At 33.6% G+C, this 17,007-nt stretch overlaps 1 protein-coding gene across 1 annotated transcript in view; it reads left to right on the forward strand.

The window, feature by feature from the left end:
- LOC113518006 (probable 2-oxoglutarate dehydrogenase E1 component DHKTD1 homolog, mitochondrial) overlaps positions 1-17,007 on the forward strand; it is a 42,024-nt gene that overhangs the window by 19,880 nt on the left and 5,137 nt on the right. Inside the window, exons 13-18 of the mRNA XM_052898589.1 lie at positions 6,479-6,581; positions 8,299-8,456; positions 9,685-9,841; positions 10,513-10,715; positions 11,535-11,655; positions 14,465-14,653. Of these exons, the coding sequence (XP_052754549.1) occupies positions 6,479-6,581; positions 8,299-8,456; positions 9,685-9,841; positions 10,513-10,715; positions 11,535-11,655; positions 14,465-14,653 (931 nt within the window). The remainder of the gene's footprint in view (positions 1-6,478; positions 6,582-8,298; positions 8,457-9,684; positions 9,842-10,512; positions 10,716-11,534; positions 11,656-14,464; positions 14,654-17,007) is intronic.

Below are 17,007 nucleotides of genomic sequence, written 5' to 3' on the forward strand. Positions count from 1 at the left end.
ATTTTTATATGTGAAAGCTTGTAATAAATAACTTTTAGTTTTACAACTTATTTTTACGGATATCATATCGTTGTGTGAATACTACAATAAATATTCAATATTTTTCGAAAAAAATCGATACCACTCGTCTATCCCACTCCTACTAATATACATATAAATGGAATTGTTTATTATGTTTAGATATCTGTTAATCGATCACACTTGAATGACTATACGGATTTGAATAAAATTTAGTACACAAATGGGTCTAACTTAAACAAATTTTAACATTAACAGTATACTCTGCTATGTTCATATAACCTGAATATGGCAAACAAGCTGACGACCCACCTGATGGAAAGTAATAACCGTCGCCTATAGACACAAGCAGTACCATGGACATAACAGAGTATATTATTTCATCCATGATCCCCATACGTTGCTATTCCTGAGGACTTAGATGTTATTCCTCTGTACCCTGTAAATTCACGCCTTATCCCATCCTTCAAACCGAAAGACAGCCATGCAAACACAACTGCTTCACGGTAGAAACACGAATGGGACAGAGGTGACCAAGCAAACGACTTTTGTACAAAGTCTCCCTCTGGTGCTTTTTCACTATAAAGAACCAGCAGAATATTAACCATCAAAACTAAGACCCGATAATTTGTATTTTATAATAACTAAACCCGATTATTTGAAAGCTTAAACTTAATTGGTTTATGAGCGCTAACGAGATTTCGAATCGCAATTATTATTAAAGTAAATTAATCGAAGTTTCTTAACAAAGCAATCGTGTAAAACAAACTGTATTGTTATTGTACAATCTTTAATAATAATTTGAAACTAAAATATAAATCACTTTTACTTTAAATTTATTTATACTTTCTCTTCGTCCACTTCATTACTGAAGGTCCTTGAAAGGTATCTATTGCCTCTCATATGATATTTCTCCATTTCGCACGGTCTTCAGCCTCTCGCAGGGCAGCTGCAATTGATAGTTCCGTAACGGCGGTTACTTGGTCCGACCATTATTTATACAAATTATATGAAAGTGGTCGTGTAATCCCGGCATAGAATAGGCCACCCCTTCCTTGCCCGTGAGTGTCGTAAGAGACGACTAAGGGAAGGCTAGGGATGGGCAGCAGCGACCCTCTTAAAACATCTCTAAAACTTGGCCGCAACAGAATATCAGTGCTTTGCTCTTTTGAGGGCGAAGCAATAAACTGAGTTGTGGCCATTTTGTATTGCTATGTATGGCACACTCACAAACGAAAGTTGTTATTTAGCTTTATGTATTTTTTTTTATCATTTATGTTATCTCGCTTTTTTTTGTACATGTATGTTGTAATTTGTGTGCTGTAAGTAATGCAAATAAATTACCTATCTGTCTATCTATTGCCAATCCGCCTGCAAAGCGTGGCACTACTGGTATAAACCCCTAAGCGGGAGGCTTGTGTTCAGCAGTGGTCAGTTAGAGGCCGACATAATGATGATGATGATATGAAAGTGACTTGTATGGTAATCTAGTTCCATAAAACTTAATAAAAAAGTTCTCCTTCCAATCCAATCGAACAAAACAATCCTTATGAACATATATTTATTTATTTGTATTTATAGGTATATATATATATATATATATATATATATATATATATATATATATATAATAATAATATAATAATAATAATAATAAAGCCTTTTATTTATTTCCATATTCCTAATATATATACAGTATTGTTAGTATCTAATCTATTTTATATTTTTTCTTAATAACTAATTGTTAGTGTAATTTTTTCTTCGATTCTTGGATATGGACCCCTCTTTGGGTGAAGGCCTCCTCCATCTTTCTCCACAACTCTCTGTTTCTGCCTATCATAAACCAGTCTTTTCCTGTATATTCTAATATATCATCAGTCCACCGTCTTATTGGTCTACCAACGTTCCTCTTACCTCGTGGTCCTGTCCATTTCGTACTTTGAAACGTCCATCTATTATCAGTAAATCGTGAGATGTGACCCGCCCATTGCCATTTTATACGTAGAGCATGTGTGACTGCATCTGTTAATTTAGTTCTTTGTCTGATTTTTTCATTTTTAATTTTATGTATTTTTCTTAATCCTAATATACTTCTTTCCATAGCTCTTTGTGTTGTTGTAATTTTTTGTTTAACTTTCTTTGTAAAAATCCATGTTTGGCTAGCATATAATAAGCAAGGCAAAAGACAAGTGTCAAATACAATTTTTTTCATATTTATAGAATAATCTCCTTTTAAAATTTCTTTAAGGGACCAAAATTTTTTCCATGTTATGTTACATCTTCTTCCTATTTCTTCTTCGTTGTTTATTTTGTTAAATGATACTTGTTTACCCAAATATATGTACTTATCTACGTATTCTATGTTGTTTTCCCTTCTTTTAATTGGTATTTTTAAGCTGTTGGTCATTATTTTAGTTTTTGTAGTATTCATTTCTAAGCCTACTTTGAAACTTTCCTGATCTAGAGTATATATCAAATTCTCCAATTCTTTAGCTGTCTCAGCCAGTACAACAATATCATCTGCGAATCTAAGATGGCTTAAATAGCACCTATTTATTTTTATACCCTTATTTTTCCAGTTTAGGTTTTGGAAAATATTTTCTAATACAGCAATAAATAATTTAGGTGATAAAGGATCCCCCTGTCTAACTCCTCTTTCTATTTTTATTTTACTTCCTTTAGTTTCTAGTTTAACTTGACTATAATTATTTGAGTATATGTATATTAAAATATTTATGTATTTTTGATCTACATTAAATTGTTTCAGGGCAGTCCATAAAGAATTATGGCTAATGCTATCAAAGGCTTTATTATAATCTATAAATGCTAGGTATAAAGGTCTATTAAATTCATTGTATTTTTCTATTACTTGTTCTAATGTTTGTATATGGTCTATTGTGCTAAATCCTGAACGAAAACCGGCTTGTTCTATCGGTTGTGCTTTATCAATTTCTTTTGTTATTCGTCTTAATATTATAGATGAGAAGAGTTTGTATATACTCACAAGTAAGCTAATTGGCCTATAATTTGCTATATCTAATGGATTGCCCTTTTTATACAATAATACGATATCTGACATACACCATTGTTTTGGTACTATTTCAGTATCTAATATCATGTTGAAAAGCTGTGTAAGGTATTTAAGTAGAACAGGTGTGCTAATTTTCACAATTTCATTGCTTATTCTGTCTGGACCAGGGCTTTTATCAGATTTTAGTTGTTTTATTCTTTCATATATTTCATTTTCGTGTATTACATCGATAGTTTTTATTTTACTAGTGCACTTTATTTCTTGTTCTACTTTAAATTCTTCGTCCTTTTTTGTATAAAGTTCCTTATAAAAATTTGTTGCTTGGACTAATATATCGTCTCTGGATACTATTGTATTGGATTTGTTACCTAGCCTTTGTATCCATGTATTATGCAGGTTTAGTTCTTTAAAAGCTCGTTTAGTGCTTTTATATTTTTTTAAATTTTTCTTAATTATTTTTTGTCTATAATCACTATAGTCTTTCCTAATTGACTTTTTTGTTTCTTTATACAGTTGGCTTAATTCTACTTTCATGTCTTTTGTTTTATTTTTTGTAAATGCCAATTCTGTTCTTCGTTTTATTAGGGACTTGGAATTTTCACTGAATATTTTATTTCTGTTCTCTTTAACTCTACTATTTGTATTGATCGTTGAACTATATAATATTGCTTCTTCTATTACATCATAGTAATTTTGGACATTTGTGATTCCTTCTATTTTTGCTTCAATACGAGAATTCAGACAGTTCCTGAAATTTGTTATCTCCATTTCTGTTTCGGGAATCCTTGGTATATTATTAAATTTAATTCTGCTTTTTTTCGGTAATATTAATTGTAAAGTTGTTCTTACAAGTCTGTGATCAGATGGAAATTCTATATTATTTATAACTTCGCAATCAGTTACTAGTTTTGGCATATTCGTCAATATAAAATCTATTTCATTTTTTACTTTTTCATCTGGTGATTGCCAAGTCCATTTTTTGGACGGTTTTTTCTTAAAAAATGTATTTGTTATCGATAGTTTATATTCGAGAGCGTATTCTATTAGTCGTTCGCCTTGTTTATTTCTTTTTCCGTATCCATATTTGCCCATAATGATGTTTTCTTCTTTCTTAGGATATCCTATTTTAGCATTAAAGTCTCCGATTACAATCAGTTTGTTATTAGTTAAAGTATGTGCTTTCTCAAGTTCTTTATAAAATTTTTCAATTTCTATTTCTGTACTACTCTCTGTTGGTGCATATACCTGAATTATTGATATATTCCAATCTTCGAATTTTAATTGAAGTAGCGCTATTCTTTCAGAGACACCAGTAAAACTAACTATGTTGTTTTTCAATGATTTCTTTATTAAAAATCCAACTCCATATAAACCTTTTGATTGTCCAATATAACATAAAATATAATCTTGGTATTCTTCAATATTACAACCCATTTTTCTAACTTCAGATAGCCCTATTATATCAAAGTTTATATTTCTGAGAGCATATGTTAGTTGTAAGTATCTTTCTATTGATGACAATGATCTCACATTATATGTGCATATGTTTAGATATCTTCTTTTATCATTTTTTAATCTATTTCTTATGTTTATATTTGTAGATGAAGGGTGATGGTCTAATTTCCCACGAGGACCAGTCGGCTTGGGAAATGTTTTGCTTGTATTAGTTTTATTAATATACGGTATACTGTTGCGGTGACTGATGACTTTATCCTAGCTATTTTCTTTAAATGCAGAGTTGTAAGATGTAAAAGAGTTACTTCTTCCTCTCATTACGTCATATGCATTTATTTTGTTTGTTTTGGACGCGACGTACTGCTTTCGTTGTTGGGGCTTTGGAGAAGTTGATATTTCCCTTTTCCTTTTTTCTACAGAGAATGACTTTTCTTTAATAATCAGTTTATCATATTTTATAACTGCATAGTTTCCTTTGTTCCTTTCATCGGAAAGTTTCTTTTGTAATTCTTTCCTTGTATCAAGAACCTCCTTGGGGTAGTCATCAGAAACATATGCATCTTTAAGTTTCTTTTTATTCATCATTATTTCATTTTTAATCCAACCATTGACAAATGAAATCAATATCGGTCTTGTTTTCGGATTATTTATATCTTTCTTGCCAAGTCGATAGATAGCATCTATATCTCTATGTTCTAGGCCGATATTTAAATCATTCCCTAATTTTTGTTTAATTAAATCCATGAGATCAGTTACAGTTTTTTCGTTCTCTTTAATTCCATAAATAATAAGATTATTTTTTCTTATATATATATATATATATATATATATATATATATATATATATATATATATATATATATGATTAAATATGATATAATCAGTTATGTATAAATTTAAATTTGTCTAGTTCTTGTTTGAAAACTGTCACAATATTGTACACCGCTCTACCCGCTGACATTAATGCTCATTTCCACTTTGGGTTTGCTGGAAGGGAACTCTTAGAGTTAAGCTCGCCTTTGTACATTTGCTTACCTCCCGTCTATATATTTTTATGTATTATTAGTGTGTACAATAAAGTACAAATAAACAAATAAGTATAAACAAATTTTGTTAAAATTATCATAGAAAGATTCTCTAAATGAAATTAGTAATAAATCGAAACAATGAATTAATCGGGTTTCTATTTGAACTACAACAATAGCCGACTAAGTGAATATGAGACAATCCGTCTTATGGTCAGGTTTTATATTTGTTTATATTTTCATTAAATTCTATTGAAACACACTATAAGTATATTAAGACTATATTAATTTTTTTAAAGTAGGTATATACAGTTTTAAATAGTCACGTAATATGTTATGACCAATTATGAGACTACGGACAGACAAACAATACTTGTTCTTTTCTTTGAAACGTTTTAAAAAAGCAAACAAGCTGACGGTATAGTAGAAATAATAACAATAATAGTTTATTAAATAAATCAGCTTACAATTTTATCTAGTACTAATTCCTGAAATAGAGTTAGCCATGTCAGTTCCTTCACAAATAAAACCAGATATTAAAAAAAAGATAAAAGGATTACCTATAGACATGAACAGCATCATAAATAACCCCATATACACTGTGATGCCCATTATATCCCTACATCATTATCATCATTTTAACCGTTATCTGTCCAACATAGGTCTCCTCCATAGACTACCTTAAAAAACGGTTCTGACCCACCCCTTAAGCACTGCTACAACTTCGGTAATATTTTATTTAAGCTACAACCATCAGACTGTACCTAATAATTTTTTTGCCATATACCATTCCTTAAACCGAAACGCAGTCGTATAAGCATAGGTATTTTATAGCAGAAATCAAGTGGAACCTATGTAGTAAACTATTGTACAAAATCAGTGCAAATTTCGTATATAATAATACATAACACAATGTGGATAATCTAAACCAATTTAACATTACTTTCAGAATATCCATACTCATCTTGCAAGAACTCACGTCAAAAATCGTCTGGCAAAGATATCGGAGGGCAGTCAACTGGATTGGGCGACGGCAGAGGCTCTAGCATTTGGTAAATTCTATTAATCTTAATAAAATAAAATTAATAATTATGTACCACAGTAACAAGCTGACTTTATTATTTGTTATAATATTAATTGGGCGCAGTAGTCGTTTGGGAATAATTTTTAGAATTTTTGTCTGTTTTATCTGTATGTTTATGCATGCTAATCTCAGAAAGGGTTTAACCAATTTGAATGCGGTGTTCACTAGTGTGTTGCGGTTTACTCCACTTAACATTTAGTGCTTGTTTTATTTCAATCGATTGATAAATAAAAAAAAAATATATCAATCTAAAGAATCACATATAAAATGCTATAAAATAACCGATCAGTAGAATTGGGTGAAACTTTATGAAGGTATTAGGTATGTAATTATCATTTAAGTATATAATACAATATAAGACCGGATTTATGAAGGACTCCAATGGGAATGATATACGGGTACTGTATAGAATGAAGAAGGCAACGCCGCGGGAAATGGCTAGTGCGATAATAAAAGCAATAAACTCCTTATTAAGTAATCAAGAATAGAATACATTAGTTAATACTTTATTTTTATCGAAACCTAGTTGTGAAAATTTATTTAAATAAATTAGAATGATTTTGTTTAGAAAAAGAATAACTTTCTATCCAAACGCCGAAACTAATCCATTCGTTGGTTTGCTGGGGAAAAAGGGATTGTTAGCAATGGAGATTGACATTGCTAGCAATATGCCATATCAGGTCGACCTCCACGTGGTTCCCCTGGAAACCATCGTGAACAATTCTTGTTGAATTCGTCACGATGTGCTAACTGACCTGCTTCATCCTCATCCATCATCCCTCACTGGTGTCCCGCCGGTGTATACCGATAGCGCGGGTGGGGTTACCGTTCCATTATCACCCATTAAAAAAATCTATTCGTTGGCAGCATATTTATCTTAATATTATGTGGTGAGAGAGATATCTTTTTTTGCAAATCAGCTGTTTATTATACTTCGTTACGCGGGCCCTCTGGATTCAATGCCGTGACGGCATTGAATCCAGAGGGCCCACCATAAAATGTTTTCCGAAATTACGGAATCGAACGAAACACATTTTTGATATTAAAATTACATAATACATATCGTTTAGAAATATTAAAAGTGTTAAAATATTGTACCTTTACGCTTTTACGGTAGGATTTATAAAGAACAAAACGTTAAGCTCCATTTACTGAGCCGACACGAATTGAGATCCGAAAATTTCATGGTAGACTCCCTGGTTTTTTTAGTTATAAGCAGAAGGATATATCTGTTCAGTGAAATATATAAATATGATAATTTCTTTGGCCATTAATCACGCTGTGGTGAAGGAACGTTGCTCATACATTAGTAACGGAGGGGGGAAACTACCATATCTTTTGTTTTTCTAGAAAAAAGTGTGTTGTATTTTTCTACTAAAGCTGTATACAGATTAAATTCGAAAACATTAACGTCTTTTAAAAGCGTAAAAGTAAACCACCACTTTGTACAAAAGTCAATTGCTTGGGTACCTCTGTTCCATTCATGTTTCAACCGTGAAGCAGTTGTATTTGCATGTCTGTGTTTCGGTTTGAAGGGTGGAATATGGCGTGAATTTACTTTAAACCGAAACACAGCCATGCAAACACAACTGCTTTACGTTAGATATATCATTTTAACCAACAAATATTTCTATTTCTTTATATAAACACGCTAACAAATATCTACAATAAGAAACACATTGCAGGCTCTTTACTAATGGAGGGGCGACACGTGCGCCTAAGCGGCGAGGACGTCGGCCGAGGAACATTCTCCCACAGGCACGTGATGCTCGTCGACCAAGTAACAGAAAGCATCTATATACCACTCAATCATATACACGAAGAGCAGAAGGGTTTCTTGGAGGTGAGGTCAATCAATCTTCGTCTGTTTAACTTTGAAACTACTTATACTGACGTATTGTTTATCGATTTGGAAACAGTGATGGATTCGGTTATGATAGCACCCTATCTCTGACACGGGTTTGCTGCCCTACCTAAAATGAAAACTAAATGATTATATTAAAAAAAACGCCTAAAAATATTTCTTATAAATATCGGAAAGATAAAAACTAGTTTTTCTTTCAAAAATATTTTTCCTACAAAATTGGTATAGTCTTTTAATTTTGACGCCTATCAAATTTTGTTGGATGGATAAAACAAAAGAATGACCAATTCTATGCCGGGACCAGACGGCAAAATCTTGCACTGTTATACTGTATTCGAAAATAACTTTGTTTGTTGTAATTTCTTTTTTTTTTTTTTTTGGTATGATAATTTAATACATTTTGTATTTCCGTTACTATCTTTAAATCAATATTATACACTATTGATTTATGTTACATTTAATCATTAAGAGAGAGCTAAAAACATACCTCCATTAGGGGAGTACCATATGTTTATTACTCATTCATATTAATCAACACTTAGAGGGTTGGAATTAGCGTCTAGATACACATATTATCAATTAAGAGTATTTATTTAGCAAACATTTTGTTTTTAAAGAGGTATATAGAGATTTCAAAGGGAGACTTTGTACTAAAGTCGTTTGCTCCGGCACCTCTGTCCGTGTTTCAACCTTAAAGCAGTTGTGTTTGCATGACTATGTTTCGATTTTAAGGGTGGGATATGGCAGTGAAATTACAGGTTACAGAGAATTAACATCTGAGTCCTCAGGAATGGCAACACATGGGGGGTATCATGGGCGAAACAGTATACTCTGTTATGTCCATGGTACTGCTCATGTCTATAGGCGACGGTTACCACTTTCCATCAGGTGTGCCGTCAGCTTCTTTGCCATTCTATGTTGCATAAAAAAAAGGTTTAGAGAAATCATTGCTTTCCCGTGGGTGTCGTAAGAGGCGTCTAAGGGAGCTTATGGTCGAGGGATCGAGGGATGGGTCGCAACGTCCCTTTTAAATAATCACCAAAAGCCAAACTGCAGTTGCCAACTCGCCTGCCAAGCGCGGCAACTGCTGGTAAAACCCTCCTTATGGGGAAGGCTATATTCAGCAATGGACAGTTAATGGCTTATACAATACAATATGATAATTAAAAAAAAACGGTTTCAATTAGAATATTCCGTAATTTCCCAGGTGGCGAATTCAATTCTGTCGGAAGAAGCAGTGTTGGGATTTGAATATGGCATGGCATTCGACTGCCCTAATAACCTGATCGTGTGGGAGGCACAGTTTGGGGACTTTTACACTGGCGCGCAGATCATTGTCGACACCTACGTAGCATCTGGTGAAGGTAATAATTACAATACTTACCATAATACAAGCCTTTAGGCCAGTACTTAGTACGAATGAATTTCAGACACCAATAAAATAAACCATTGCTAAATGGCATATTCAGACAAAACATATACCAGACTTTAAGTTTTAGGCCGTTAAGAACACATCTGTAAAAATCTCATCTAATTTGATGCAGTAGTGTTGGCGTGGTGCCGAAAAAAACTTACATACCAGAGGGAGACTTTGTACAAAAGTCGTTAGCTTGGATTCCTCTGTGCTATTCGTATTTCTACAGTAAAGCAAATGTGTTTACAAAGCTGTGTTTCGATTTACAGAGTGGGATATGGCAGTGAATTTACAGGGTACAGAGAAATAACACCTGGGTCCTCAGAAATGGGTGAAACAGTATACTCTGTTATGTCCATGATACTGCTCGTGTCAATAGCGGCGGTTACCACTTTCCATCAGGTGGGCCGTCAGCTTGTTTACCGTTATAAGTTGTATAAAAAAACATAGACAGAGAAAATTTCTAAAAATTATTGTTTTGTCTTCTATTACTCTTATTAAGAGCCCTAATATCAATTTTACTTAAATATCTCCTATATACAGATATTGCTTTATTATCATAACTAGCTAGTTTATAATATTGTTAGGATATCTAGATTTAGGATTTCTAATTGTTTGTAGTGAAATGGGTGCGCAGCAATGGACTAGTGATGCTGCTTCCACACGGATACGACGGTGCAGCATCAGAGCACTCGTCCTGCAGGATCGAGAGGTTCCTACAATTGACGGACAGTAAGGAAACTGCCCCCGACTCGGAGAATGTGTGTCTGCATGTTGTTAACCCGACCACACCAGCACAGTACTTCCATTTGTTGAGGAGACAGGTTGGTAAATTATTCTGCAAGTCCGAAGAAACACTATAAATGATATTCTGTAGTCATGAGTAAAAGCGAATATTTATATAAATTCGCTTTTATTATAGCAAACTCGACGTTTCGACTCGACTCAAACGTTTTCATGCTCAATAAACAGTGCTCATTTACAATTTTAATTGAAATTTAATATTCATTGATATTGGTTTATTGTGATTTTTATTGGAAATATATATATAGGGGAGTAAAGTGGAAATGGACTGGTCATATAGCTTGAAGAACCGACAACCAATGGGGAAGAAAGGTTCTTGCCCGTTGGTTGCCCAATGCATTGCAGGGAGTCAGTGGATGTAGGTAGCTAAAGACCGTTCCTTATGGCAGTCTATGGGGAGGCCTATGTCCAGCAGTAGACGAATAATGACGGAAATGATGATGATGATAATATATAGAGAATTAGCAATCCCATTGTTAGCAATATAGCCTATCAGGTCAATCTCCTCACGGTTCTCCCTGGAAGCTATCGTGATTGATTTTTTGTTGAATTCGTCACGATAGTTTAGATTAGTTAACCTAATTCATCCTCACCTGCATCCCTCACTGGTGCCCCGCCAGCGTGTACCGACAGAACAGGCAGAGTTACTATTCCACTTTCATCCCACTAAAAAAAATAACCATCATCACACAATTGCCTTAAGAAATCGCTATTTAGCAATAATGCCTTCTTTATCTTACTCGTAATGCTGTTTTTTAGTATGTTACTTAGAAGATAACAAGAAAGAATTTATTCATTTATTCACAGGGTACAACTGATGATAAATTTTGTTCCTCCAGGTTGTACGAAATTACAGAAAACCATTGGTGGTCGCGTCACCAAAGGTACTCCTTCGGTTGGCTGACGCAGTCTCCCCGCTATCTGAATTCGCGCCAGGAACGCATTTTAAACCTGTCATAGGTAAGGTATTAGAATTATTGCATTTTTTTACGTTTATTTGAAAAAAAAAGAAATGTTAAGAAGTAAATTTTCTGATTTTTACCCAACTTCCAAAAAGAAACCTGGCTGTGTGGTCGGAATAGAATAGGCCACCCCTTCCCGCGGGTGTCGATAGAAGCGACTAAGGGAAGGTGTAGGATGTACAGCAGTGTCCCTCTTAAAACATCTCTGAAGCCTGAGGTTGCCAATCCGCCTGCCAAACATGGCAACCACTGGCAAAACCCCACAAGAGGGAGGCTTATGTTTAACAGTGGACAATTAAAAGTTGATTTGATGATGATGATGCCAAAAAAGAAAAGTAATGTTTCTTTAGTACGTTTACACATGTGTATTCCGAATCTTTAATTAAACATGTACCCTAAACAGCTTGATGGATTTTAATAAAATTTAACTGACAACCATAAATACGATTTTGTTACTGCACACATGGGAAAGACAACGGATATTGCTGTCTCAATGTAGCTCATGCATGTGGTAGCGAAAAACTATCTACTCAGATAGGTTTACCACACTGTGTTATATTTTATTGTCACAGAATTGTGTATATATTGCAGTATATTCATTCTCGACAGAAATACACAAACTAAGTCAATCCAATTATTTTTTAATAAAAACTTATAACTTTTTATAATAAAATTCCTTATTTATTATTAATATATATTTATGAATACTTAATATATAATATAGGGGGGAAAGGGATTGTTGGCAATGGAGTTTGACAGCCCCATTGCCAGCAATATGCCCTATTAGGTCGACCTCCACGTGGTTCCCCCTGGACTCGTGAACAATTCTTGTTGAATTCATCACGATGGGCTAACTGACCTGCTTCATACTCACCTATCATCCTTCACTGGTGCCCCGCCGGTAGCAGGTGCAGCTTCACAAGTCTTCAAACTTGTTCTTCCTTTGAAAATAACATTAACATAAAGAGGGCGCCACACAAAATTATTACCCAAAGTTTTTACGTACACTCACTGACGACTGAAACTGAACTGTAAAGCAATGACTTTAAGAGGATTTTTTCTAAAAAAGTTACGTTATCAATACATTATGGTTTATATTCCTCACGCTTTTTTTCAGGTTTTACACTTTTCCATTTTTTACGAGCTATTTGATATTTTTTACACTTGACATATTTTGATTTTTCCCGTCCCTAATACTGTATAGCATATGCTATATGATTAAGGTAGCAAGAGGCATCCAAACAAAAAACCAGAAGGAGGACTTTGTACAAAAGTCAATTGCTTGAGTACCTCTGTCCCATTCGTGTTTCAACCGTGAAGCAGTTGTGTTTGCATGGCTGTGTTTCGGTTTGAAGAGTGGGATATGGCGTGAATTTACTGGGTACAGAGGAATAATGTCCGAGTCCTCAGGAATGGCAATGCATGGGGGGTATCATGGGCGAAACAGTATACTCTGTTATGTCCATGGTACTGCTCATGTCTATAGGCGACGATTACCACTTTCCATCAGGTGGGCCGTCAGCTTTTTTGCCATTCTAAGTTGTATAAAAAAAAATAAAAAAACTCACTTTTATCGATTATCATATTTGTAACATAATTTTAATTTATTTATTTTATATTTTATTACATATACACTATTAAGAAATACAGAAATATGACACGGGAGAGCAAACATACAAAGGCGAAATTAACTCTACAAGTGATCTCTACCGGCATTCCGAAAGTGGAAAGGAGCATTAATTTTAGCGAGTAGAGCGGTGTACAATATTGTGGCAGGTTATTTGATTTGAATTATTTTGTTTAATTCCGCTACGATTAATATGTGTGTGGCTGCCAACACTAATGACATACTAATGGTAGCGGAATTAAACAAAATAATTCTAATCAAATTACCGTGATACGGACTTTTTCACGAGATAATACCTAGTTCAGTAAAATGTTTATACGTAATCGATTATATGTTCGTAATTATAGGAGATGTTGTTTTAGTCTTTTTATTGGTATACAAATATATTCACACAAATCGTACACCAAAACCTTAATGTATAACGAATAAAAGAGACCTTAAGCTTGCGAAGGCTGGCCGCAATACCTTAATGAATTCAAATGAAGATAGGTCGATCTTCTAGCCGCCAGATCTTTCCATCAATTGTTAAAACGCTTTAAATAATATCGAAGGCCTAAGACCCCATAGGGCCATTATCTACATTTCTAATGCCATATATCCGGGGGAAGGGATAGTTAGTAATGGGGAGGTTAGTCCCCATTGCTATAAATATAACCTATCAGGTCGACCTCCACGCGGTTCACCCTGGAAACTATCGTAACTAATTTATCGTTGAATTTATCACGATGTGCTAACTGACTTGCGTTTTCATCCTCACCTATCAGCTTCCACTGGTACCCCGCCAGTGTATACCGATAGCGCAGGCGGGGTTACCATGCCATTTTCACCCATTAAAATATTGCCACATATCAATTTCTAAGACATGAATGCTGATCTTATGAGAACTATAGGTATGTAGATTTATTTAAAAAACATTCATTAAAACTTTATAATAACATCAACTCGTTATTGCGCACACAATAAAAATATTCTTAGAATATTGATACAGAATAAGTAATTAAAAACAGCCTTATCGGAAATTTTACAATAAGAGTTAAGTAAATTAACAAAATAAACCACGTTAATTTAGAAAAATTGCTACAAGAACCATAGTAATTTTATTAATTAAAAACGTTTGTAACGAAGTTTATTTAAGTGGCAAACTATCCATTTTTAATGTATTGTAAAATCTTTTTCTCAGGGGATCATCTAGCAGAACCTATCAAAGTGAAGAGGATTATATTTGTTTGTGGGAAACACTACTATGAGTTACACAAAGAGAGGGTGAAAGCCAAGATAGATGATGTGGCCATAATTAGGGTAGAGGGCCTAACACCGTTTCCTCTGCAAGCGCTACAGAAGGAGCTGAACAAGTATCCTAATGCTAGAAGTAAGTTATAGAAACGCAATTTGATTGTTTTAATAGCTATTAATCACAACTTTGCCCGCATAAATTATAAAAAGTAACTATATTAAAAGGTATATATGTATATGTATATATATATATATATATATATATATATATATATATGTATATATGTATATGTATGTATATGTATATGTATATGTATATGTATATGTATATGTATATGTATATGTATATGTATATGTATATGTATATGTATATGTATATATATATATATATGTATATGTATATATATATATATATATATATATATAATTGTTTATTGTGTAATATACTAGCTTTTTCCTGCTACTTTGTACGCGTCGATTTCAGAAATAGGATAACCAACCCTCTTACCATACACGGCCACTACTGGCAAAACCCCCCAAGGGGAAGCCTATTTTCAACAGTGAACGGTTAACGGGTGATATAATGATATACACATACATTTTTATACATATATTTTCGACTTTTCGTGATCTACGAATATTATGTAAAATAATTAAATATATGTATATTACGCTATACGATTAATACGATCGATTCTTATTTAGAACGAATACCGACCATTTAAGCAATACGTTAATTAATTTCATATTAACAGAGATGTAAATTCGATACACCGTTCGAATAGATTAGAAAACAGTTTATATTGCCATCGAGTCGATTGCAATCGAGTGATTTTAATTTTACGGTTAGGGAAAATTGGAAACTCTATCAATAATTGATTGGTCGGCCAACTTCGGTAAACGTGATTATTGAAACTCTCCAGTAAATGATTAATTGCATAATCCCTCGGAGTTGTAGCAATCGATTGACAACTTGACAGATAATTCGCCCATGGGATTTGTCAATTACGATAATCAAAATTGCCTCGAAACATTTGATGTTTTGGAGATTTGTTTCGAAAGTACACTTTTTTTTATGGGTGAAAATGGTATGATAACCCCGCCTGCGCTAACGGGATACGCTGGCGGAGCACCAGTGAAGGGTGTGATGAGAATTAAAACAGGCTAGTTAGCCCATCATGATGAATTCATCAGGAATTAACCATGATAGTTTCCAGGTAGAACCACGAGGAGGTCGACCTGGTTGGGTATATTGCTAGTAATGGGATTCTTAGTCTCCATTACTAACAATCCCTTTCCCCCAGTACACTTTATTTGGTATATGTACATTTCATCAAAAATCATGCCATCTGTGTTTTTTCTTTATAAATGAAGATAGAATAAGGCCTCCTATACTAATCCTACTAATATTATAAATGTGAAAGTTTGTAAAGATGTTGCCAGCCCAATTGCCAGGGAGGAAGGGCTTGTTAGTAATGCGGGCTACCAGTTCCAGTGCTACCAATATACCCAGTCAGGTCGACCTCCACGCGGTTCCCCCTGGAAACCATCGTGCTGTATTTCATTATGATAGGCTAACTGATCTGCTTTTCATTTTTCACCTATCACCCTCACTAGTGTCCCGCCAGTGTATACCGTTAGCGCAGGCGGGACTACCATTCCATTATCATTCATTCAATAAGAAGCCCAATTGCCAGCAATATACCCTCTCAAGTCGACGTTCACACGATCCCCCTGGAAACTATCGTGATTAATTTCTGGTGATTTTGTTACGATGAGCCAACTGATGACTTGATTTCATCCTCGCCTATTATACCTCACTAATAATTGTAATAGAGTAGGCTGGGTTACAATTTCATTTTCATATCTGAAATATATCCCACTTATAAGATCCATTCTACAATAACACAAATGTTCAAATATTGTATAATCTCTCTTTGGCACTATTTTACTACCAGGCTTTATATATAGCCATATTATATTTCCGTGTATTGTAAACTATTTCAACCATTTATTATGTTATATAAGAGATCACTTTAGAGTTTTCTTTCATTTGCAATACCAGTATAAACAAATAAAATGGAACAAGTTATATTCTGAATATAAACAAGTGTTCTTTTTTCTTCAATTAGGATTTCAACGGAAAAAAAAAACAATTTTTATAGTTTTGCTATGTTTAGCTCTCAATTAAAAAGTATAATATATTTATATATATGTGACGAAAACTGTTACATTGGTTAATAAACCAATGTAACAGTTTTCATCACACGATTGCAAGTCGATATTTACATTATAATTTTTAAAGTAATAAAATAAAAAATAACAATGATAATAACATTTGATTAATAAAATAAAAATAATATCATAAATTAATTACAGTACCTACATATCAATATAATGGCAACTACATGTCAATAACGATGACTTCTTCTTTTCATTTAAGAGTTTCCTCTTGTCGGTGCAACTAATTCGTGCATCTTCTTCCAGCGA

This window comes from Galleria mellonella, unplaced genomic scaffold, assembly GCF_026898425.1.
Source record: "Galleria mellonella isolate WM207_F2 unplaced genomic scaffold, CSIRO_AGI_GalMel_v1 utg44, whole genome shotgun sequence".
Classification (NCBI taxonomy): domain Eukaryota; kingdom Metazoa; phylum Arthropoda; class Insecta; order Lepidoptera; family Pyralidae; genus Galleria; species Galleria mellonella.